The following is a 25,869-nucleotide window of genomic DNA, read 5'->3' as shown; positions in this document are numbered from 1 at the left end:
TGTTTCTCTGTTTCCTTGTCACAAACAGACCTGGAGTTGTGTTTTGTTTCATTCACACGTTTAACACCTGCACATTTAGGCAGAATTTTTCACTCTGTTCCACCTTGTGATGTCATGTAGTAATACATCAAATGCTCCACTGTGTTTTTAAACACCCACACCTTCACTAGAATCATTTAGATCATCATTTCCTGAAGACTGGGTCGTGACCCTCAGGTGGGTCGCAAGAGATTTTTTTTGGGTCTCCTTGGCAGGATCTGCATGTAGATCTGAAATACAGTATACAGTTGTACATGGATCTGTGACCTTATCATAATTCTGGATCAGCATTTGGTCAGAATATCTTATCCTCAGTAGGGTCAGTATTTCTCTGCTTATTCCTTTCATTACTACATATATTTGTGTGAAAGACAAAACACAGAAACAGACTGAAGCTGCTCCTGATCTGCAGCTGCGTCTCCTCCTGCAGCCGGACTGAACACACTACAAAAACACACACAGACCAAACTATCTCACTAGAAATGTTCAGATGTTAAGACATGTTTTGTATTATTTCGAATTTCTTTGTAATTATTGTATTGATTATTTTGTTCCAGTATTACTGGTTCATTTGAATGTTGAAAAGAAAAATAAATGTTTTACATTTAATGTCCAAATAGTTGACTTCTGGATCCTTTTATTGCTGCTTCAGTGACTGTTTTTCATTGTTTTAAACTTGAGTCATACTAATTGTTCAGAGACACACGATCAAACTATCCTCATTAATGTTCAATAATGGTCAAATCCACCTTTATTTTGTGATTCATGAAGAATGTCTATTGACTTGGGTCGCAAAGATTTGTGACTTTTAAAATATGGGTCACCAGAAAAAAGAAACACTGATTTAGATAATTCAAACCTTGGAATTGCAAAACTCTACTGAACAAAATGTAAAAAGTATCTGCTCACTGAAAACTACCACTTCAGATGGAACAGAACATTCTGAGCTTTGGAGATGTAGCTTACTCAAACATGTCTGAAAACAAAACACAACTTCAGGTCTGTTTTTGAGGAGGCAACAACATTATTACATGGATTAAAGCTCATAAGAGTCAATTTTTTGTAATATAGGACTTTAAGTAAATGTAACTGAGTACTATCCACATTTGGCCATGGATTAAACCAGGTAAATATTAAGTTGGTCACAGTAGAACCTCTGTAGTTTAAACTGAGCTGGAGACGGGTGAATCGTCAGGTGGAGTCTGCTGTGGAACCGTCAGATGTAGATTTGTTGACCTGGTTTATGGTTCATATCTCTGTCATTACTGAATCAATGAAACCGGTGCAAAGTCCAACATCTTCTCTGTCAGTATAAATAACCTAAAGTGAAATTATGAGTTCACAACAGCTTCAGAAAGTGGTGCCATTATTCAACCCCAAAGACGTGAAAGGACTTTAAACCTTTAAGACTTTAAGTTTGTGGAGCTAAACCCAAACAAATAAAGAGAAATTTCTACATTTGTGGATCAGAAGTTTGGAGATTTCTTTGAAAAACACTGAATCTCCTGCAGAGTTCTATAAGCCCCTCCCCTCCATCTGAAATCATGACATCATCAGCATGTAAAATATTCATTAGAGCATTTAAAACAACAGAATTCACACGTGTATTTATTTTTTTGCTGAAAGAGTTTTTATTCGTCCGGGTTTGTTTCATTCACACGACACATCACTTCACTGTGCTTCTGTACAGGCAACGATCTGAAACCATGACACGAAAAGCCAAAAACACCGTCCAAAATCTCCAACTACTCGCACGTTAAAGGCGACTGAAGAGAAGAGAAGACACCGGTGGAGGAGAAAATAGAGAGACATGTCCAAGGATTTCTATCAGCAGCGAAGAAGCGAAATCAAACGAAACTTAAACGGTGCGTCGTGTAACTTTTCTGGAGAAGAGTCCGTCGAATGCTTTTCTTTATGGAGCTTTGTCTGGAATGTTTCACAGTATGATGTTTTTAAACCTTTCTATCATCATCGAGACCAAATCAGACCATTACAGGCCAGATCTGTGGAGAGGCAACCCTACTCAGGGTCAGAATAGCTGTTTTTGTAAGTATTTTTGAGCTATAAACCCACCTGTAATTGAATAAATGTAAAGTAGAGCTGTTTAATGTCACATGACCCTTAACCGAAAAGTTACATAATGCACCTTTAAACTCAAATAAAAGTGCATTAGTTGAAAATTTACAGATATAAACACATTTGTTGCATTTGTTTACTTCTAATTGTCCGTTCGGTTTCATTAAATACAGCAGTGCACACTCGAAACAGGAGCTGAGGAGGACCACGCCATCACAATGTTCAATACTGATTTAAAGATGTAATGTGGAACTTCTTTGAACCAACACCTGCTTGTCCACATGGAGATTAAGGGATTATGTTTTTCTTTTCATTTTCATTGTTTTAATTTGCTTTATTCATTTAAGATTAATATGAAATAATGACGAAGCAGAAGAGAATCTCGTGGCCAGAGCGACTTCTCAAAGTCTGATCTCGTCAGATCTCAGAAGTTCAGTAAAGCCAGGTCTGGTTAGGACTTTGATAGGAGGCTGCTGGGAAAATCAGGTGCCACGGTGGGGCGACAGTCACAAAAACTGTCGTCATGTGCTTAGGCAAGACACTTGGCACTTAGCTGTGGTTACAGTAATAGTTTGCCACCACCGAATATGGAGTGAGTGAATAATGCTCTGTAAAATGTCTTTGAGTGTCCAAAAGTGCTGTATAAAACCGATACATTAATAATAATAATAATATTATTATTATTATTAAATCTAGACTTGTAATATCTGCTCCTTTAGGTTATTACTTTGACTAGTATGTTCTATAATGTGACATTAAGCTTAATTATGTCACTGCAGACAACAGCTGACACAGCCAAACCAAGTTACAGGTCGGATCTGTGCAGAGGCAAGCCCGCTGATAGTAATTTAATGTTTTTCAAGGTTCATCTTTCTAACATAGCAACTCAATGCAGTATAGACAGATCAGGAGTCTCCGACCTGTAGCTCTCCACCCCCTTTTAAGTAGCTCACCAAAGGATTTCTGAAGTACACAAATTGATTTGATGAACCACCATTCTAAATGTATAATCCTGATGTCTTTGTGCACTAATAAATGGATAAAGGTTTATATTTTATAGATATCTAACTTTGCCCCATCTAAGGCTTTCCTATGCCGTTTCTTGTGACCACTAAAATGAGAAGCTCTTTGGCATTTTCTTTTTGCACATGTAAAAGGTTGAAGACCCCTGAGGTCGATATTCTCCATGGAGACGAGCAGGTGGCAGAAGATCCCACATTTGCACGTTAAAGTGTACAAATGAAAAGTATATATATTAAAAAAAAAAAAAAAAAACATGACGTAAACAAACAAAAGTAGAGCTTATAATACAGATTTGACCCTTCCTTCAGTGTCTCAGGCAGGACACCCAGACACGGGGAGAACATGCAAAACCCCATGACCACCTCATACTGACAACATTTCAAAACTATACTGAAAATAATCCATTAGTGTTGTTTAAATGTACAAATACATCAAGGATTTCAAAATAAAACTCAATTCACAGTTAGATTTTAGGTGGTGTTTCGTTTCTTAAAAAGTGCACGATGTAATTTTTTTGGTTGGGGTTCCGTCACCTGCTCGTTTCTATGGATACGTCATTGCTCTGCCTGGAATGTTCCGCAGTATGACATTAAACGGATCTACTTTTATTCAATCAGAGGTGGTTTTAAAGCTCAAAATAAGATCAAGACAAGATCTGACCTGTAACTTGGTCTGGTTTAGTTTCCATGAAGATAGAAAGGTTTAATGCCATACTCTGAAACATTCCAGACAAAGTAATAACATCTCCACTGAGAAAAGCATTTGACGAACCCTCCACCAGAAAAGTTACACAATGCACCTTTAAGTAAATCTAAACTGTATGGCCCTCCTCAGCTTCCTTACATACCAACAACTTTTAACTTTTATACATTTTGCATTCTCCAAAAACACAATCCCAGATATCTCAGTCTTAAATCCATCTTCTCTACAAACTTTAACTTTTAAATAAATAAAATAAAACTTTGGTGCAAGCAAAAACGTGACAGAACATTCAAAAACTACATTCAGAGATAGAGCTGGAGGAACAAAACGTGAGAAAAACCAAAAAACGTGAAGATTTTTTTGATCATTTTTCGAGATTTTAAAAAGGACTGAGGGGTCTGTAACACTGCTGGTCTGCTCCCGTTTTCTTACAAAAGTCTAGGATCAAAAATTGTAAATATTCTGTGTACAAATGCGTGTTACAATAAGAGGCAGGTTTTTGTGGCGTCTCAACTTGCATATTTTAGATAAACATAAGCGTGGTTTCTCAAATCTCAACTATTTACACACAAATTTAGTTGGAACTTTTAGTTTTGAGTTTAGTTAGTTCCCATTTCGACGAACGTGATGCAATTCATTCAGTAATTACAATCTGCAACGAGTAGAGGTGGATGACAGAACATAAGATAATACTGGAAATACTGAAATTGTACTTTTGTTGTCTGTTTGGGTTGAATAATTCGGAAAAAATTGTGATATTTTTTGACACGATTTATGTTTCACTACTAAGATTCTGTTCAAAGTTCACATTTTGTTAAAAAAATCAGAAATCTGAACTGAGAAACTAATACAAGAATCATATTTCAGAACATAAAGTAAGAAAGGAAAAACTTTGGACCACTGCAAACTATTTTGGATCGTTTCTAATGCAACATAAAGTCAACATAAAAAAATGCTGTTCTCAACTTATCCACTTAAATGTTGAAATCCTACTCAAAAAAACTGGACTCTTTACTTGTTTGTGCGTCCGAGTGTGAAAATGTTCCGTAATGACTCTATGTCTGTGGGTCTGAGAGAGAATATTCCGTAATGACCCTTTAAATTTGTGTGTGAAAATGTTCTGTAATCACTAGGGATGTAACAATAACCAAAATATCATGATATCGTATTGTCAAAGTTCTCACAGTGATATCATGGACCATCAGAATTGATCTCTTTGCTTAAATCAGGCATGTCCAAACTATGGCCCTCAGGCTTCCAAGTGAATTGGCCCAAATGACCTTGCATCGATTAAAAATTTACTTTTTACTGCACATTTGTTTGAAAATCTACCTTGATAAAGCTCATATTTAATATTTAGTGTGTGGTTTTAAAGTTCTTAATATGAATAAAGACTGATGGCTCATTCTAACGTGTTCAACATGCACATATTTTAATTATTCCCTGTATTGTGCACCAGTCTACAGCCCTCGATCAACCCTCTGCTTCGTCTGTGTTTAGATATGTGGCCCTTGATGAAAAAAGTTTGGACACCCCTGGGTTAAATGAAGAGTTATGGTGCAGCAACTGGAAAAAAGACAGAGGGAACTACATAGACCATGATCCTTTGCTCCATTTCAGTGCAAACTATAGGAAGAAATAACAGGTCTAACACTTTTAAGTCTTAGTTCTTTGGATTAAGTTCTGTCAAGACATTTTAAGAGGAAAAAGGAGAATATTAACAGTTTGTTTGCTTCCAAAAAATATCACAATAAATATCGTACTGTGAGTTGTATATCGTGAAACTATTGTATAAAGAGATTTGGATATTGTTACATCCTTAATCGTGAGCTTTCCCATGATATCACAATAAATATGGTACTGTGAGGTTCATACTGTGACGATATCGTATCGTGAGACTTGGATATCGTTACACCTCTAGTAATGACTCTTTACATCTGTGAGTGAAAATATCTCGTAATGGCTCTTCATATGTGTGGGTCTGAGAGAGAATGTATCGTACTGACTCTAAATTTGTGGGTGAAAATGTTCCGTAATGACACACAACATGTCCACAACAGCTCCTCAGATGCTCCTCAGATGTTTTTTTTTTTTCTGTTTTAAGACTGTAAAAATCAGGTCCTTTAATGTCTCCCTCCTCTATAATGCAGTTGAACAGTTAGACAAAATTATAAGTTTTTAAATGACTATTGTGTCCTTAATTTTTCACTTCAATTCTGTTCAATTTTGTTTCCATTTCTGCTTAATCAGATTCATCCACTGAAATGTATGAAACCAAAATATGCAAAGTGAGACAAAATTTCCATTCGAATTTCACCCAGATTCTTTCAAACACTGACTTCATCCGTCCTTTATGCTTTTTTTTAATCAACGCGTGGAAGCTGAAATGCACTTTATAGAATTAAAAATCTTATCTTACACCACGGTTTCAAAAATGTAATGTTAAAAGTATAACGTCTGTCCGGGGCTGTTTTGGAGATACTTTTTGCACCAGTTTTAGGTTTAAGTTATTGTCCAAATGTTCATCTTAACCAGTGTGTTTAATACTGACTCCAAAAACGTGTCATTTTTGAGAATTAGTGCAATTAAAGACTTGGTAAAAACTACAAACTAAATGTGTGTATATGGCATAGCGCTTCCTAACTGAACAGACATAGAAGTTTTGTTTTTAGAGTTATCCACAGGAGCATATGGACTTTAAAAATGCAATTTCACCAAATGAGATGATCAAATCTTTACCCATTTTCGATAAGACAATGAAAGTTGAATTTTTTTCACAGAATTTTCAAGATTTTAGAAGCATTCTGATAGTTGCTTAAAGCTGCACTATGTAACTTTTTGGTTGGAGGGTCTGTCACCTTCTTGTTTCTATGGAGATGGCATTGCTCTACCTGGAATGTTCCACAGTGTGACATTAAACAGTTCTACTTTACATTTATTCAACTATAGGCGGTTTTAAAGCTCAAAAACACCTAGAAAAACATTCTGAATGAGCGGGGTCGCCTCTCCACAGATCTGACTTGTAACTTGGTCTGGTTTAGTCTCCATGGAGATAGAAAGGTTTAAAGTAATACTCTGAAACATTCCAGACAAAGCGATAACATCTCCATGGAGAAAAGCATTTGACAAATCCTCTGCCAGAAAAGTTACATAATGCATCTTTAAATATTGCCTTCAGTGTTCAATAGGGCTAAAGTTGCACTGTGAAACATTTTTGATTCTTGTCTCCATGGAGATGTCATTGCTTTGCCTTGAAAGTTCCACAGTATGACATTAAACTTATTTTCAGGGTTCCCCCTCTTATTCACTGACACAATTTCCAAACTGATGATCATGACCTAAAGTGAATTTTCCATGACTTGTGTAGAATAGATCAGACTTTTAGAGCTAAATATGAAATGTGAACTCTTTCATTTTTAGGGATTATAGTTTTGAACATGACTGACAAATCCTGTCAGTGCATTTATTGTCCTCTCTTTTAAACAAAAGGCGCAGACGTTCAGAAATAATCAGAACAGTCTAATGAGAACTTAACAGAACACTGGAGTTGCGTGAAAGAGATACTCAAATTCCATGACTTTTCCAGGCCAGGAAAATGACGTTTTCAATTTCCATGACATTTCCAAGATTTCCATGACCCTGGATCTTACTTTAAGAATACGTGTTTTTCAAGATTTTTTTTTGTTATAAAAACACATACAAGTTGCTATCATTTATATCACGGGTGTCAAACATACGGCCCGGGGGCCAGATCCGGCCCTCCAAGACCTTTAATCTGGCCCTCAGCTGATTTTCTACTAAAATATTGTAATTATATTTTCTATTAAAATATTGTTAATTTTCTGTGGTGTTTATCACAGCAGTGTCTCCAGCGTCTCTGTACGTGGCCCCTCCCACCAGAGCAGCACAAATGAAGACTTGTCTCTTTCCAAACGCTCTTAAAGGACGATCGTTTTGACTGTTGACCGTGACACCCTCATCAGAAAAATGTCCAACATGAGAAAAGTGGAGCCAAGTGCAAGATTTTACAAGAAAAATGTTAAAACATTGTGTTGAAATTGTATTTTTCTTAAAGTTTCAGGTTGTTCATAATATTATAATATTTTGTAAAAGAAAGAGTTCATCAATTCAAAAAGATTTCTGTAATAGATTTGTGTTTCTCTGCACAAATATTTGAACTTATTGTTATTTTTGGGGTTTATATGACATGAGTTTTACTGATCCGGTCCCTTTCGGGATCAAAGTTGGTTGGATACAGCCCCCGAACCAAAATGAGTTTGACACCCCTGATTTCTATCAAAGCATATGTTTAATGCCATATTGTGGAACATTCCCAGCATACCAATGTAATCTCCATGAAGACATCATGAAGAATCCCTGCAGAAAATTTACACATCGTTCCTTTAATATTTCGCCATGTCTGATTTGACCAGGTCTGACCACAGCGCCGTCATATTTACTCTTTTAAAAATGTTAAAGAGTTAATAGTTATTCTAGAAACTGATTGCCTTGTATATCGCATAACGACGAAGTGATACTAAACAATTCAATTTCAGTTTAGAATTTTTAAATGAAGTCCAATTTTGGTTCCAAATGCTTTTTTTCAGTCCACGATGGTTTCCTGTGTAGATACTTTGCACACACACTTGTTCACAACACGACTTAGACAATCGAAAGCAGATGACAAAAATAAAGGCACAAATACCTCCTTATAACCTTGTGGAAATATTTCTAACAAAAAAATAAGTCTAAATGTCATCTTCGTTAGTGTCTGTAAGGTATATAGTCCACTTCTTTCTCTGGGGCTTCAAAATCAAACTGAAATAATGGCAGTAGCAGCAGGATTCCTCAAAATTTTCAACTACACAACTTTCAATTTAAAGGTTCGATCCATTTTAGTTTCAGACACGTCCCACGTGTACCAGGCTTCAGAGGACGAGGAGTTACAGTGGAACTGTCTTGTTGACGTTTTGCTGGCGGACGTTTTGAGAGCGAGAGATAACACTAAGGGTTTAAATCGATGCTTTTATCAAACTGCTGTTGCTGGTGACGCACGGAGATTGTAGAGAAAAATACAGCCTTTTCTTGATATCCCAAATTCAAACTATGATAAAATTGGTTTGAAAATATCTACCAATATTATTTATGCAATTTAAAGTAAGAATTTTGGACAATACAAAATAGAAAAGTGTGTTTATCTAGACAACAGAGGCCTGGGATCGATTGCTCTAATCATATATTAGAAATATTTTTAGCTCCAATGAGGGGTCCATGTCCTTTACAGAAGGTTCTGGGGGAAATTACAAAAATGTAACTGAAATCTGAATTGATTTTTCCTTGTAATTTTTCCCTTGTAGATTCAAATAAATTAGTTAATTACAATGCCCTTCACTAATGCTTAACCTATACAGTTCTCCAGCAGGACTAAACCAGGATTAAACCAGGACTAAACCAAGACTAAACCAAGACTAAACCAGGACTAAACCAGGACTAAACCAGGACTAAACCAGGACTAAACCAGGACTAGACCAGGACTGAACCAGGACTAAACCTGAATTAGACCAAGACTAAACCAGGACTAAACCTGTATTAGACCAAGACTAAACCAGGACTAAACCTGTATTAGACCAGGACTAAACCAGGACTAAACATGAATTAGACCAAGACTAAACCAGGACTAAATCTGAATTAGACCAGGACTAAACCAGGACTAAACCTGAATTAGACCAGGACTGAACCAGGATCACAAAAAACCTTTAGAATCATCCTGTTTCGACTGGATGTTCATTGCTTCTTAGGACCCAAGTTTAGTCAAATCTGAAATGTAATCCAGTGATTTCTTAGATTTTTTGTCTAAATTAAAAAAAAAAAAAATCTAAGTTTTCTAACACATTTTACTTTTCAATATTTGATCAGATATATCCAGGATTAGTGAAAGGCATTGTAACCATTTTGCTTTTCAAATCATTTTCAGTGTATTAGAACCACTCAAAGCTGATTGTAATTGTAATGAAATACTGTTATAAACTGTGATCCGTCCTATTTTCAGCGTTTTCTCATCAAAGTCTAGCAGCATCTGTCTGTCTCTAACCAGGTCAAAATAAAAAGTTGGGGAATACTCCGGGGAACGCTCCATATTGGGAGAAAAATTGACTTGTGGCGTTGTTTTTCTGAATGAGAGTTTGAAACAGGCGCGTGGTGCAGCTTTGGCAGCGGACACAGAGGAGACAGACACAGCACTCGGACAGTAGAGGGCGACAAAATCCTCCCAAACAAAAGTCAATGAGGAAACGGGGCTGCTGCAGTGCACTCTGGGAGTTGGAGTCTATTTACAAGCTGTGGAATGACCAGTGTTTGTTCAGAATGTGTTCAGAGAAATGAGATCCAGACTTTTCAGCAGGTGTGTAAGGAAAAACAGGACTGGCCATGACATACACTGTGTAGAGGACACTAAAGGGGTATTCAATAAAACAAACTTAATATAATCCAACACCGCGCTGTGCTCAATAATCAGAGTGTGAATCTTTCAGCAGGAGATTAGATCATTTTGTTCCTCGTTTGATTTTTTTCTTCTTAAAACAAGAATTTCCCTATTTTTATTTCACTGTGGTCTAATTTCTGTGCCAAATTTCCAGCACATCCCCCTTAAAATTTCCATCAAAAAAATCAAGAACTCAAAAATCAGTAAGGGAAAAATCAATTTGTACAGTTTAGAAATAAATATTGGGCATTCCAGTTCCAGTTAGGGCTATGAAAACTGCTTGTTGTTGTGTCCTTGGGCAAAACACCTGACCTACCTTACCAGTGTATATATGTGAATGTTGATATTAGGGATGGGCATGATTAGTCAATTAATCGATAACTGATCATTAAGAATTTTGTCGATAACGTTCATTTTTAATCGACAAACCAAATGTAAGTTGCTGTGCGTAGCGTAGGGGGACCAAATGTCTGTTTTTCCCCAGACATGTCTGTTTTCCACGTCCTGTCCTGTTAAATAAAGTGATGTAAATGTCCGGGTTTTCATTTCCTTTCATTGGGTCATTAAACTGAGCGTCTCTCGTAGCGTCTGTGCATCAGAAGGAGCGAGCAGACACAAACAGTCGGTCAGTCTGCAACATGCTTTCCGTCCCGGTCGAGAAAAGTGAGAGTCCATGTGCACAGTGTAAAAACAGGCACATATGTTTCGGTGTCCAATGGAGGTGTCAGGGACCTCAAAGCATCAGGACACCGAAAAACATGAAAAAGCTTTGTCAGGTGAGAGTCGCTCAATGTCGATGACGAGGCCCCACCTCCCTCCCCCCGTACGGTGTCCTGGTTTTGACAAATGCAAATATGGTCACACTAACCTGTATTCCACTGAGTCATGTCTGCATCAGTGCACAAGAGCTGTTTTTTTCTTTGCTTAGTTTATGCAAATGAGCCATGTGGCTTTAAGTTTGGTTTCTGTGAGACTTGCACAAAGCTGCATTAAACACATTCTAATGTCAAACGGGCTGATGTGGATCTAGAGTGGTTTTGGTTTATATGTAAAAAAATTAATTTATTTATGCAGATTAATAGTGCAGATAGTAATGATGATGATTTTAATAGAAAAACGTTAATGATTAATTGATAATCAATCGTTAATTCTCCCGATGACCGATTAAGAAAATTTAATCGAATGCCCATCCCTAGTTGATAGTCTGCAGGGTTATAACTAACTGCAGATTGGAAACAGATAAGGTAGCCGAATAAATTGGGTAAATTGATTAATTCCTCACATTTTTTTTTAGATGTTTAGGTCAATATCTCCTAACACACTGCATTTGTCGTGTCCTTTTCCATTTCCAGATAGCGGAGGATGGTTGCTGGTTTAACCCTCACACTGCTTACTACGTCTGTGCTTGGGCTAAACACTTGATGTACTCAAAAGTTAAAGGTGCTTTTTGGAGCTTGTTTTATTAAATACCCTTCCTTCTGTGATTCTTGGACTCATTTCTCTGCACACACTTGCATTAGTCTCTCAGTACTCCCACTCGTCCGTCTTCATGTCCAGGTAGCTCAGGATGTTCTGGGCAAACTTCACGGCCTGTTTCCTGGACACTTTGGTGGGTTCGTGTCCTTCTGGATCCACGGCGTCAAGGGCCAGGAGCTGTTTGGTCAGAAGCTCCTCCAGCATCAGGTAGCTCTTATCGGCCCGTTTCCCATCGAAGCCCAGGACCTGCGCCTGGAGCTCGGACAGGTTCCCCAGGACGGTCCACACGGCGCGGTACGCTGGGTGCTCCGCGGGGCACGGCTGTCGAAAAGTCTGAAAGAAGATGTAAGGTTATTTCAGAAGACGTAGTGATGAATTAAGTGAAGAGTTACTTCTACATACTGGATTAGTTTTATTTTATGAGCATCAGACTGAATATAAAGCATGGAGACTGTAATTAGTTACTGTATTACTGTATTTTCCAGGCTATTAGGCGCTCTGGATTATAAGACGCACTGTCATTAAATGATCTATTGTTGAACTATTTTCACAAATAAACCGCACCGGACTTTAAATGAAACCCAACAGTGTGATGGGTGAGTGGTTTTGTTTGTTTGTGGCGTTCACGGTGACTCTGGGCTTTGTTCAGTTGTGGCGTGTAGGGAGGGTGTGTCTGGGACCAACGGATTGTCGGCGTGTTCGCAGTGACTCAGTTGTGTCTAGAAGTGGCACATTGCACTCACTTTCTCAGTTCATTCCTTCATGTGGAGTGATGAGTGTGTTTGTGGGTATGTTTTGCTGTGCGGTCGCTGTCTGCTCCGTGTGTGTTTGTGTGTTCTGCGGGTGGTGTGGCTTTGTAGTTTACTGAAGTCGTGCTGGGACACCCGAGTGGATTAGTGTATAGGGCGCTCTGGATTGTGGGGTGCGCAGTCATTTGTTGATGGGGTTGGAGGTTTAAGAGTGCGTCTAATAGCCCGGAAAATAAGGTACATTAACCAAATAAAAGTAAAGTAAATAAAAAATGTGTTAGTGTATGACCTGGTTTGGGGCTCTGGGATTGAAAAGGGATTCATTCAAACAGAAGCAGTCGCTTCTTTAACCTTTCCTTTCATTCTGAGTTGGCATATCTTTACTATATCGACTTACAGTTCAGTATATAAAAGTAGGAAGATATATTTTGGGGCTCAATACTTCTCATATACAGTGAGCAGTGAGTTTGTGTATGAAAATTGAGAAGGAATTAATTCAAACAGAAGCATATTGTCCCCACTGTCCCTTCTATTCACATTCCTTTCTTTCTGAGTTGGCATATCTGTGTCTGTACGTTTTATCCTCAAATATGATTTTCTGTGAAAATATCACGTTGCAAATAGTACAGTGCATAGTTTTTTCAGTCATTCACAGACATAGCCACCTCTGTATGTGTCTGGCTCACGCATACTCCCTGGAGTTATGTCGAACCGAATGTTCCATCACATACAATCCTCATGTTAAACTATATATAAAATGTTTATTTCATGATATTTCTGTCATGTATGTGATGTTCTCAACAATAATATGTGGTCACGATCAAGTTAAACCTGGTTAGTCTTTAGCTCATTTTACAGGCTATTGAAAATGCACCAAAAGGTTCACACGCTCAACAATGACTTCTACATGCAAATGACTCTGACCTCACCTAAATGTGGTCGATGATTTGGAAGAACACCCTCTGGATTATTCATAATTTCTGTTTTTTGAGGGCTAATCCTAACAGCTTTTGGAGAAAACACTGGGGACTGGCTCTGGAGCTCTACCAACTTTCTGGACTTGATGCAGAGCGGTCGATAACATTAGCTAATGAAAGTCTATAGTGTTAGTCACCACATGTACACGTCTCACCAGCGCCTCCCTCAGGTCCAGGAAGGTGATGACGGCCTGCACCTCCAGCACTGCTCTGCGTCTGGCCTCTCGGATACAGGGGTTTTTGGCTGTGTCCACCTGGTCCAGACGGGTCACCAGACTCTGGAGCTCAGCTTTGGGTCTGAAGCTGAAGTCTCCCATGAAGCAGCTCCGAAGCACGGCCTCTCTCAGCTGGGACACATGGCCCCGCACGCCCTCGATCTCACGGATGGAGTCATTCTGAGCCAAATCATATCTGAAACACAGACAAGGGTGAGTCTGGATAAATGGCACACAACTCTGACTTAAAACACACACACAAACAAGAGAGACACACACGCAGACAGACACACACGCACACACACGCACACACAGAGACACACACAGACAGAGACACACACAGAGAGACACACAGACCTACAGACACACACACAGACACACACACACACACACACACACACACAGAGACACACACACACACACACACACATGCAGACACACACACATACAGAGACACACACACATACAGAGACACACACACAGACAGACAGACACACAGACACACATTCTGACACACACAGACACACACTCTGACACACACAGTAATTTACAGAGAAATTCTATGTGTTAAAAGTTAATCCTGTCCAGTGGGAACCTTTATGGTTCATTATTACGCTCTGGATTAAATATATTTCCTTCTGTCCCAAATCATATCTGAAGATGAGAAACAATACATTTACAATCCAAAAATATCTGTAATAACTGAGGGCAGTCTCACAATCCAAGACTTGAGCTCAGGAAAAAATGTGACTGCAGTGAAAAAATTATTTACAAATTCACTATTTTACATCTGAACTGGCAGATCCTGTTATACTTCACGATAATATGAGACAAAGTTGTCATAAATGAAACAGCGAGGTTTAGAAAACCACACCAAACATATGTTATTCTCCAGCCCTTATTAAGACACCCACCCGATTTATTTGCAGTAACTCAAATCCCTGTACACTTCTAAATGAATCCTTATAATGCACCTCCACAAATTTTCATCTCCTTAACTTTGTCATATAAATTACAAACTGCCTCATAGGGCCGGACAGTTAATTGAATTTAATAAAGATCAGGATTCAGTCATTTGGGTGTTTTTAATGGAGCCGTCTACAGCCAATTCTGTCTTTGGAAGAAATTTGAATGTTTTTTGAGTTAACTGGCACAGATAAAAAGTCAGTATTGTTTATATTTGTGAAACCGATATGAAAAAACATATACATTTTGTTTTTGAAAGATTAAGAAAAAGAAAGTGGTGGTTATTTTTATTTTTTTTCAAAATTTCTCTGTCCTAGGCCGCATCTCATTTCTCTTTTATTGCTTCCTTCTCCTTGACTCCTCTCCTCGATCCATTTTCAGCTGTCAATCAAATGTGTCATATCAAGTACTGTCCCAAAAAAAACAACGGAAGGAAGGAGTAAAGCTGAGGGAGGCTTCAGGAGGCAGACATCAGATAAAAGAATCAAACTTTACTGCTCTGAGTGAGAATTTCTCACCCATTTCCTGCAGAATCGAGGAGAGGAAACAAGGAGAAGGAATCGAGGAAAGAGAAATGAGACACTGCCCTACTGTACCTCCCTTATGCCTCAGCTCTACTGCCCCCCTCTAATGCCCCAGCCCTAGTGTCCCTCCTTTATACCCCAGCCCGATTGCACCTCCTTTATGCCCCAGCCTTACTGCCCCTCCTTTATAGCCCCATCCTTCTCCCCTTCCCTTACTACCCCTCCTTTCTGCCCCAGCCTTACCTGCGCGTGTCGTCTCCCTCCTCCTCCAGGTCCAGCTGCTTTAACAGTCCGTTGATCTCCTCCACCACCTGCTTCCTGTAGTTTCTGACCACACTGTTCCCAGACACGTCCAGGGCATCCAGCTCGACCTGCAGCTCCGTCAGGATCCGGGACAGGTGTGCACAGCTGTCCCGCCCGCTCAGACCCATCAACAGCGCCACCAACTGGCCTCTCGCCACGCTCACCTGTTCAGAGGTAAAACACATCACGGGAATGGAGCTCAGAAGTAGAAGGTTTTAAACAGGACACACTGGAGCATAAGCCATGTTTAGTATAATTATATTAAATGGTCTATTTTCGAACTTTTTTCACAAATAAACCGCACCGGACTTTAAAGGAAACCCAACAGTGTGATGGGTGAGTGGTTTTGTTTGTTTGTCACGTTCACGGTGACTCTGGGCTTTGTTCAGTTGTGGCGTGTAGGGAGGGTGTGTCTGGGACCAACGGATTGTCGGTGTGTTCGCAGTGACTCAGTTGTTCAGTTGTGTCTAGAAGTGGCACATTGCACTCGCTTTTTCGGTTCGTTCCTCCGTTCCGTTCCTCGTCGGCGTGGAGTGATGAGTGTGTCTGTGGGTGTGTTTGGCTGTGTGGTCGCTGTCTGCTCCGTGTGTGTTTGTGTGTTCTGTGGGTGGTGCAGCTTTGTAGTTTACTGAAGTCGTGCTGGGACACCCTAGTGGATTCATGTATAGGGCGCTCTGGATTGTGGGGCGCGCAGTCGTTTTTTGATCAGGTTGGAGGTTTAAGAGCGCCCCCTAATACGTATTGTGATGCGTGAGCTACTGTGTGAAGTCATTTCCCTTATAGATCAGTAAAGTTTGTGTAAAGGGCCGTTCACGCCAAAGCATCAAAAAACACCTTGATGCCTCCAAATGTATCCCGCACATGTTTCCATCAAGACCTGGTTTGAAGTAACAAACGTTGCTCTTTACTGCCAGAGCATGATCGCGCTCAACCACTTGATCTGGTCGCTGTTCCAGACGCTCCTATAACAGGTGCCATATCACTATGTCGTGTAACAAATAAACATGGTCAAACACAAAAATGCTGACAGTGACAATGACAGTGAAGACACGGACAACATTTGTGTTTGACCATGTTCATTTGTTACACGACAGCGATATGGCACCTGTTATAGGAGCGTCTGGAACAGCGACCAGATCAAGTGGTTGAGCGTGTTCATGCGCTGCAGTAAAGCGCAACGTTTGTTACTTCAAACCAGGTCTTGATGGGAACATGTTCAGGATGCATTTGGATTATTTTTCAATAGAGAAATAATACGCCACGATAAAGAAGGTTTAACGCGACAATACAGCTCTGGCAGTTTTGCGTCTCTCTATGGGAGTGAATGGAAGCGAGAGGAGGACACCCCCCCCCATGCTTCCAGGTTTGGCTCCGCCTTTACCAGTTACGCTGATCGCCAGACAATCCGGACAGGGGAGTCAGCGCTGCGCTGCACAGCATCCGGCGTCAATGGGTTAAATCATAATGGCAATTCACAAAAAACATTTAGTAATTCAGAGTTTGTGGCGCTGTGAGATGTAATTAAAGCTAAAACCAGACATGTCAAACTCAGGCCCGGGGTCCAAATTTGGCCCGCGATATAATTATATTTGGCCTGCAAGATCATATCACATCTGTATTAGAGCTGCCTGCTAGCTACAGATCGACTATAGAGACATTATTTATTTAAAATGTTATTATTTTCCATTCTGCTTGTTCTGGATTAAATGTTTAAACAAAACTATTATTAAACATTTATTTCAATCAGAAAAGATTTAACATTACATATCTCGAAAGAAGTGAAAACATGCAGATGCTGTTGACATTTTTCAATTAATATTTAGTTTGGCCCACGGCTTAGTCCCAGTTTTTAATTTTGGCACTTGGTGAATTTGAGTTTGACACCCTTGGCTAAAGTAAACAAAACCCTACTTCTGGTTTACTGACAGGTTTTTCTGCTTTTATTTCACTTCACTTAAGACTTAAAATACTTTTGGATCGTACCAGTTTGCACCAAAGCGAATCCACGGCTCTAGCTCTCTGCAGAAGGCTTAAATATATATACACATTACTCCCTCTAATTAAACCTCCGCACATAATCACCTTGACCATGATGTTGTTGATTCGGTGCACAGCTTCGTGTGTATCGTCAGACAGAGGCAGAGAGAGGGTCTGCTGGGTCCTGCCCTCGATCACCTCCTGAACCGCACACAGCCGAGTCAGAGCACGATACCGGGCTTTCCTCAGAGGGATACGCCCCTCTGTCTTCACCTGCAGAATAGATATAAAAAATTATGAAACCAAATGATATGTAATCCCAATAAAATGAGCTGGAGGACAGGACCGAAACAATAGACTAATCCACAGATAACGAATACATCTATAACATTCGTGCAAACTATAATGCCATGTGTGGAAATGACTAATGAACAGAAAACCTTCAAACAGAGGCCCTAAAGTACAAAATATGCAAATGATTCTCTTTTGCATTCCAAAATACAAAAGAGAATTGAGAATATTAACACTACAGGGAATACCCCAACAGAATGTAGTTGAACCTTATTCATTGTTTAGGATTAAATCTATAAATTTCCCATATTACTCTGGTGTAAGATAATTTCATTTAAGTCCCTAAAATGGCGCCTGTAAGAGTAAACTAATACCTATGATTTAAACTATAAGCAATTTAGAATGTTGTGGACTTTTGCTCAAGTTTTCAACCTCTAAGTTCAATGTTTGTCTACTTAACTGACTTTTTTATGTACAATTATAGTATAGTTGTAGTACTATAGCGCAGTACAGTATTGAACCTGTTGTATTACCTGTGTGAGTTTGAGCACCAGCTGCTGCAGTGCGTCCACCAGCTCGTCGTTGATTTCAGCCACTCCTCCTGACCTCTGGGGGGCGACGATCTTGTCCTCCACCAGGCTGCGTGCCTCTGTGCTCAGCTGTTCGATGGCGAGTCTGGAGGGGTGTGTGGCGTTTTCCTCCATGTACCGGAGCAAACCCTCCACCTCCTGAGCAGCGCGTTTACGAGCAGCCTGCAGGTCCGCACGGCCCTCTGTGTCCACCTGAACCAGAGGCAGATACAACTATGAGCACAGTCCTGGACACAACTATAGCATCTGTGTCCACCTGAAACTTTACAAAGGGCCACATATGGAAACATATTTGTAGCTGATAGAAACAGACTGGTGGTTAATACAGCAGGTCTTTAAGATGGTTGCATTTTACATAAGTTGGACAGAGCCACTGTACCTATTCATGGGTTTGAAGAAAACAACTGCCTTCTGTGGTAGTGATTAAACAAGTCAAATCAAAATATTATATCTTTTGACTAGGGAAAGGTCTGCACAAAGTACTACAAATGAGAAATGAATTGTTCGTCTGAAAACCCATGAATAAAAAGGGCTTGGGACACTAATTTAAGTTCTTTATCACAGCACAGTGTGATGTTATTGAGGTCACAGTTGTAGAATTAATTAAAATTGCAGCATAAAGCACTGCCTATGATCATCTGGGCCAATGTAGCAGTTGTATTTGGCCCCTGGGCCGGAGTTTGGACACTTTATACCAGCTCTACTCTACTCAGCCTTACTCGGTCTAGTTGTGTTTACATTACTCTGTAGAATCTAGAACAATATCTATGGAAAACGCCCATGACAATATGGAATCTGATAACTATGGATTCGGCAAGGACTCTGACCAATCAGAGACCAGTTTGTCAGTTTAGTATTAAAAAAGTACCTGGTACAAGTTAAGGGTAGTTAAGACAAGTGCCAAGTAATGGTGGGAAACACTCCATAAGACTCCACATTACTACATTATGATCTCCTTATTTGCAATGGTTTATTAAGTGGAGGTGGTCAGTTGGTCAGAGCAATGACTCAGACTGGCATCACTTCACTGCCCCAGGGCAACCGTGGCTACAATAGTATCTTAGCACCACTGAGTATGGAGCAAATGAATGATGCAGACACTTGTTAAGTGTATTGAAAAGCTGGAAAAGTGCTCTATATACAAACACACACAGGGAGTACAAGCACATTCCACTCAGACATCAGGAGTCTTACCCACAACCACCTCACTGAGGCTAACCACTCTGCCACTCTCACCTGGTCCACCTCCAGCTGTAGCTTGGCGAGCTCTCTCTCCAGTCTCTTGTATTCTCTGTCGTTTTGGAGCCCACTGAAGGTGCAGACGTGAGGCCCGAGCGTCGCCACCTCCCTGTGCACTTCGCCCAGTCGGATCAGGGCCGGGTGGTGCTGGACGGTGAACCCGGGTACAGTGAACCCGGGCACTGTGAACCCGGGCACCATGAAGGCGGGTACAGTGAAGCCCGGAGGAGGGGGCTGAGTCTGTGGAGGGGACTGAGGCATGCCTGGGTCCATCCGCTTCCCCCCATCAAAGGGCTTCCCAAACAGGCTGCAGAGAAACAGGGACACTCACATTAGTGTTGTCATACAAAAATTTCAAACTCGATTCAAACACGCTGAGTCACATTGTGATCATCTGACAGACGGGACAGAATCAAAACTTGACCTCTATCTGTTTCTGTGGCCTCCATCTTGACAGTAATTTGGTGGAATCTGTTCAGATTATCTTGTTAAACACCAGATCTGGACTCTGCTCACATCCCATCATGCACTGCTCTGGTCTGTGCTCCCATCCTGCACTGTTCTCTCTTATGTAAGGACCCTGTGATAGAACTGCTGATTCAATATTCTTCTCTAATGAGGATTCACACTGAAGGAGAAATACCAGTCCAAGGACAATTAGGACTTCTGCAGAAAATTATACATTTTGTCATTTTAGTTTTTACTATATTTATGACTATTTACTATTACTTTTTTAAACATTTTTTGCAAACTGCACATCAAGTTTAGTTCAATCCCACTGTGGGCTTTGCTAGATTTTCAAAATCTTTATAGGCAAGATAAATATGACAGAGTTAGCAGGACAGATATTATTATACTACTTTGTATTATATTATGTTGTAATTGCACCATTTGCAAATCAGTCTATACAATATTCTGCAGTGACGTCAGACTGGTGGGCTTCTTCTGTATGTCTATGCTGGAAAGTTCAGCAGTTACCATGGCAACCCAATGCACACATCAGAAAACAGTGCCAAAAAGTAAAAAAAAATATATAAAAAGGATTTTCAAAATGCATTTTCAGGAGCATTTTCCTATGATCAAAACGAACATTACTGGTCCCGTTTAGGTGATTTCTTACAAAAAAAGGTGAGAGTGACTAACTGAAAATCTGCATTAACTAATACTAGCCAGATTGTGACAGTGATTTTATATGAGATGGACTTTAACCACAGAAATCAGCTCATCAGTTGCACTTCAAACTAAATCAGCTCTTTCTGGTCATGTTAAAAAAAAAAAATCCCAGGTTAAATTCTAACAGAAGACTAACAGAACTTCAGACAGAGCAGTGCCTCCAGTTAGCTTCACCTCCATCAAATGTTGATGACATCTGCTGCAAATTGCTAAGTTAATTGATATACTGACTTCCCTACTCCATAACCCAATCCAAAAACATGCAACATAGGTCTCCAGGAAGAATAACTGATGGAGATGAAGATCAATTAATTACAACACAAAGCAAAAAATGACACCGATCAGAAAACAGATTTGCTGCTTGGACTGAAGGCGTTTGTTTTTCCTCTGTTGCGCTCTTCCTCTTTCTCTCTGTTCATTCTTGTTGGGAGTGAAGCTGTGGAGCGAGGCCTGGATGACTCACTGTGTTTGACCACAGCAGCTCCGCACAGGCCCATTACACAGCAGCAGCTCAGCACAATAACAAACACCACCACGCGGGGTTTATACGACCTCCGCTTTACCAGGCACAACATCGCATGGACCGCAGCAGCAGTGAAGGCCCGTAGTACACAGTTTTCTGATCTATGTCCTAATGTCGTTTCCTCATCACAAACACACCTGGACTTGTGTTTTGTTTCATGTTTAACACACAAACTCTGCATATTTACTGTGGGCTGAGTTCTTCTCTCAAACTGAAAACACTGGTCCAACTTGTGATGTCATGTGGTGATACAGGAGATGCTAATAGCTGTTAACTTGAAAACTACAACTACGTGACATCACAAGGCGGAACAGAGTATCTGGAGCTTTGGAGATGTAGACAGACTAACGATAAAGGATTACTCAAAACACAACTCCAGGTCTGTTTCTGAGGAGATAACAGCATTATAACATGACTTAAAGCTCACAAGAGTCAATGTTGTGTAATTTAGGACATTTAAAGCTGCCCTTTGCAACTTCTCTGATTAGACTGCCACTTGCTCGTCTCCATGGAGATATTATTTCTTTGCAAGGAATATCAAGTGCGCCATTAAACTCAAAAGCATGCGATGTTATGTTATTAGGTTCTTTTTTCAGACCAAGAGTTTGTGTTCATCCCTGATAGTTTCGACTGCTCCCTGCGTTCTTCTTGTTCGAGTCTCGTGATGTTGTTGTGACGTGTCGCTCAGATGATTTAAACAGGTTTTGGTGCCGTCTTCCTACTGGTGAAGGCAATACGACAGCACCATCTGCAGTCCCACTTCCTCAGGACAGTAACCCAAGTGTGTGAGAGTAAAAAGACCCCTCGTCCCGATTTATAAACCCATGGGCATGCAACATCACGTGACCACTCTGAGGAAGAGTGCTAGTGAGCAGTCCAAACTGTCAGGTATGAAAACAAACTCTTGGTCTGAAAAAAGACAAGGAAAAAATTATCTGAAGACCAAATGAACCTCATTGGACTAGCATGAAATGTTACTGTGAGCGGGGTCACCTCACCACAGATCTGACCTGTAAGTTGGCCTGGTGGTGCCGAATCAAAATCACAACTATAGATGCATCAAGAATCTCGGACTTCCGGTCATTGCGCAATACATTCTGGGAAGGATTTTCTAAAAAAGTGAGCATCAAACCTCCATGTTTGTTTTCCCAGTGGAATGTGTCTATTGACAAGGCCGATCTTTTCAAGTCTTTTGAACCATATCACTTTTGTTTCTTTTTGTTTCATTTTTTTCAATTCCGTTGGAAGGGAAACAGTTTGAACAGAGGTTTTGCAGTCACACACATCTGATTCCCGTTTGCAGTTATGGAGTTCGCAAACACATTTCTCGAGCCATTTTCTGCTGTTAGGATCCAACAACCACACAATTACGATGTCCGAATCCCAAAACTAAAATATGACAATATCAGAACCAGAAACAAAAGCGATAGGGTTCAAAAGACTGGCTTTGACAATAGACTTATCCCACTGGGAAAACAAACATGGAAGTTTGATGCTAAATTTTTCAGAAAATCCTTCCCAGTATGCATTGCACAATGACCGGAAGTCTGAAATTCTTGATGTGTGTATGATTTATTAGAAGCAAAAGCTGTAATTTTTTTTGTACTATAATTTTACTATAAGTTCCTCCACAAACAACAAAATCTCTTGTCTTATTCTGTCTTATCCTGTAGTTTAGATCTGTACAAACATGTTCTGAAATGAGATCCTTCTATTAGTTTTTGTCAGTTCAGATTTCAGTCTTCTTGTCAATTCTTCTAGATTTGAACATGTTTAAAATGTGAACTTTGAACAGAATTCTATTATGAAAACATGAATCGCAAATCTAACACAATACTTGTCTGAAAAACACAATTAGATATGTTTCCTAAACCGAGCAGCTCTAACTCGATATGATTTCACTCTGTTGCACATTGGTTTCCCAGTGTTCACCATGGCAGATCGCATTTCCTTTAACATGGCCTACTGTTGTTCAGCTCGGAGAGAGTGGTGCTCTGGAGTCTTCTCTGGCCCGTCTCCAGAGCGGAGGAGGTGGGCGGCTCGGATCTGGGTTAAAGTCGATTCAGTTTGAGGCTCAGTCACAAATGGATGTTACAGTGATCTGGTTTCGAGGGCCTGTAGTCTGCTGCCTGTTTTGTGGGTTTTAAACTGTTGTAATGTTGTTTGTTAATCCAGAATAGAGCTTTTTTTTTTCAATATCTGTATCATTGCTCTGCCTGGAATGTTCCACAGACATTAAACAGTTTTACTTTACATTTATTCAATTACAGGTGGTTTTAAAGCTCAAAAATACCTAGAAAAACAGACATTGTGACTGTGAGCGCGGTCTCCTCTCCACAAACCTGACCTGTAACTTGGTCTGGTTTGGTCTTCATGAAGATAGAAAGGTTTAATGCCATACTGAAACATTCAAGACAAAACAATAACATCTCCAGCAGGAAAAACATTTGACGAACCATCCACCATAAAAGTTACACAATGCACCTTGAACGATGTATACTGACCCCGGGGTGAACATAGCGCTATAGTAAAGTGACCCCCCCATAGGATTTGGACTCCCCTTACTTTCTTCTTTAGTAGTTACTTATCTGATCATTATTTCTCATGTCATTTACTTTTATTATATATTGCTACATATTCACTTTCTTTTAAGGTATTTTAAGGGATGTTTTGATGGAGAACAACTTGCTATTTTGTGTAAATGTAACGTATTGTTAAAATTGCATATACACAGCAATCTTGTCACTTTTATATTGTATTTTACATTGTTCTGGTTTTTAATTTGCTCTGTTCAGATAATCCTTAATCATAATGTCAATTTAGGCAATGGTTTGTAAGAATAATGATCTTGAATTTAGTTATGTTAACACACTGATTAACACAATATCTAATAAAGCAGAGTCCAGAGTAAGTAATCCAAGTGACAAGAACTGTATGCAGACTTAAGTGATAGGAAATTGACCTCCCATGGACGGACATTTATATCCCACCATGACCATAATTGCAATTAAACTGATCTATTCATAGCATAAAGAAGCCCAAATAAATCTATTGTAAGACTTAAAAAGATCATTTAAACACATTTTTAATTGTATGTAATTTAAATATGTAATTTTAAGTGAAGTTATTGATTACAGAAACCATTTAACAAATCTTCTCCTATCATCTATTTAACTTCTCTATTGATCTTTAGCAAAACTTCTCATATCCCCCATTTAACTACTCAACTGATCAGCCCTGTCTATTTGAACAAGAATCCAAATCATTATACATCACTTTGATGACCTAACTCATTAATAACTACTTATCTCATTTTCAGTCAAATATGTGTTTAAACAACTAAGTAGTTTTTAACATTCAAAGGTTTATAATCGACATGAAAAATACATCTGAGTTCTTCAAAAAACACTTTTAAATATGTCAATATGTTTTAATTTGTAGATATAGTATTAATATTCAAAGTTTTTCTATAGAATTCAAGTTCTTTATTAATAAAATATAGATTTTCATAGGGGGGTCAATATTCTATAGGGAGGGTCAACATACCATGGATTCTGACACCTCACTGCAGGGTCAAAATACTAAACCACACCAGCTTCTCGATACTGGTTCCTGGTTCCTTTCGGTGCCTGTATTTTTTCTATGATTAAATGAATGGCCAGTATTATTAAAAAGACTGCATAAACATGAAATAAAGGAAATAAATGACATTAGCTGACTCCACAAAATGTAAATAAAATGATTCAAATGAACTTGATTTCTGTCTTTATAGTCTCTAGTGTATTTAATGAAATCTATGGAAAACACTGTCTGAGCAAATAACCCACCGCTAATTAAAGATGGTTTAGTTTAATGGAAGACATATGGCATCTCCATGACAGCCAGCAGGTGTTGCCCCCTCCCCCAAAAATATAACATAGTGCATCTTTATACCTACATATCTGGGACTGAATCACAGTGGAAAAAGGAGCTGATTTCCAATATCCACAGAACTGATTTTAGTAACGGGGCCATTCTCAAAATAAGCCACTTAATTATTTTGTCTCAACATGTTTAAAATATAAAGTCAGAACAGATGTTACTGACTCACATGCAAAAGTCAAACTGTCTGAAAAAGACGCTTTTCAAAGCAAACTTTAGTCAAAACTTCCCACCACAATTTCCTGGGCACAAAAATGGAGAAGAATGAAAACTTTTGACTTTCAACAGGGTGACTCATTCTTGGTGCAACAACTTCTATTGTTAACTTTTACAAACGGGTCTTATACGGCTGAGAAATGTGCTATTTTTCTGATAAATACTGGATTGTATTTTGAAATCAATATTAAAGGTGCGCTGTGTAACTTTTCGAGTGGAGGGTTTGCCACCTGCTTGTTGCCATGGAAATCTTATTGCTTTGTCTAGAATTTTCCACTGTTCAGATTAAACCTATTTATCGCAAGGGAGACGAGCAGGATACAGCACTTCTACATTACAAGTCAGGTCTGTGGAGAGTCGCTCGTATTCACAGAAGGATTTCATGTATTTAACGATATCCAAATCTCT

General features: G+C 39.4%; 1 protein-coding gene across 2 annotated transcripts in view; it reads right to left on the bottom strand.

Annotated features, from left to right (window-relative positions):
* Nucleotides 1-2,134: 2,134 nt before the first annotated feature.
* bag5 (BCL2 associated athanogene 5) overlaps nt 2,135-25,869 on the bottom strand; it is a 46,408-nt gene continuing 22,673 nt past the window's right edge. For both annotated transcript variants that reach the window (XM_020917316.2, XM_020917315.2), the window contains exons 2-7: nt 19,626-19,935; nt 18,333-18,581; nt 17,614-17,781; nt 15,472-15,695; nt 13,679-13,934; nt 2,135-12,130 (exon numbers count right to left, since the gene is read on the bottom strand). In XM_020917316.2, the coding sequence (XP_020772975.1) occupies nt 11,846-12,130; nt 13,679-13,934; nt 15,472-15,695; nt 17,614-17,781; nt 18,333-18,581; nt 19,626-19,935 (1,492 nt within the window). In that variant the 3' untranslated portion in view covers nt 2,135-11,845. The remainder of the gene's footprint in view (nt 12,131-13,678; nt 13,935-15,471; nt 15,696-17,613; nt 17,782-18,332; nt 18,582-19,625; nt 19,936-25,869) is intronic.

The sequence above is a fragment of the Boleophthalmus pectinirostris genome, unplaced genomic scaffold, assembly GCF_026225935.1.
Source record: "Boleophthalmus pectinirostris isolate CB_2022bp ecotype Guang Dong unplaced genomic scaffold, ASM2622593v1 HiC_scaffold_10, whole genome shotgun sequence".
NCBI lineage: Eukaryota > Metazoa > Chordata > Actinopteri > Gobiiformes > Gobiidae > Boleophthalmus > Boleophthalmus pectinirostris.
Note: the sequence above shows the minus strand (reverse complement) of the source record. Positions and strands in the feature narration are given on the sequence as shown.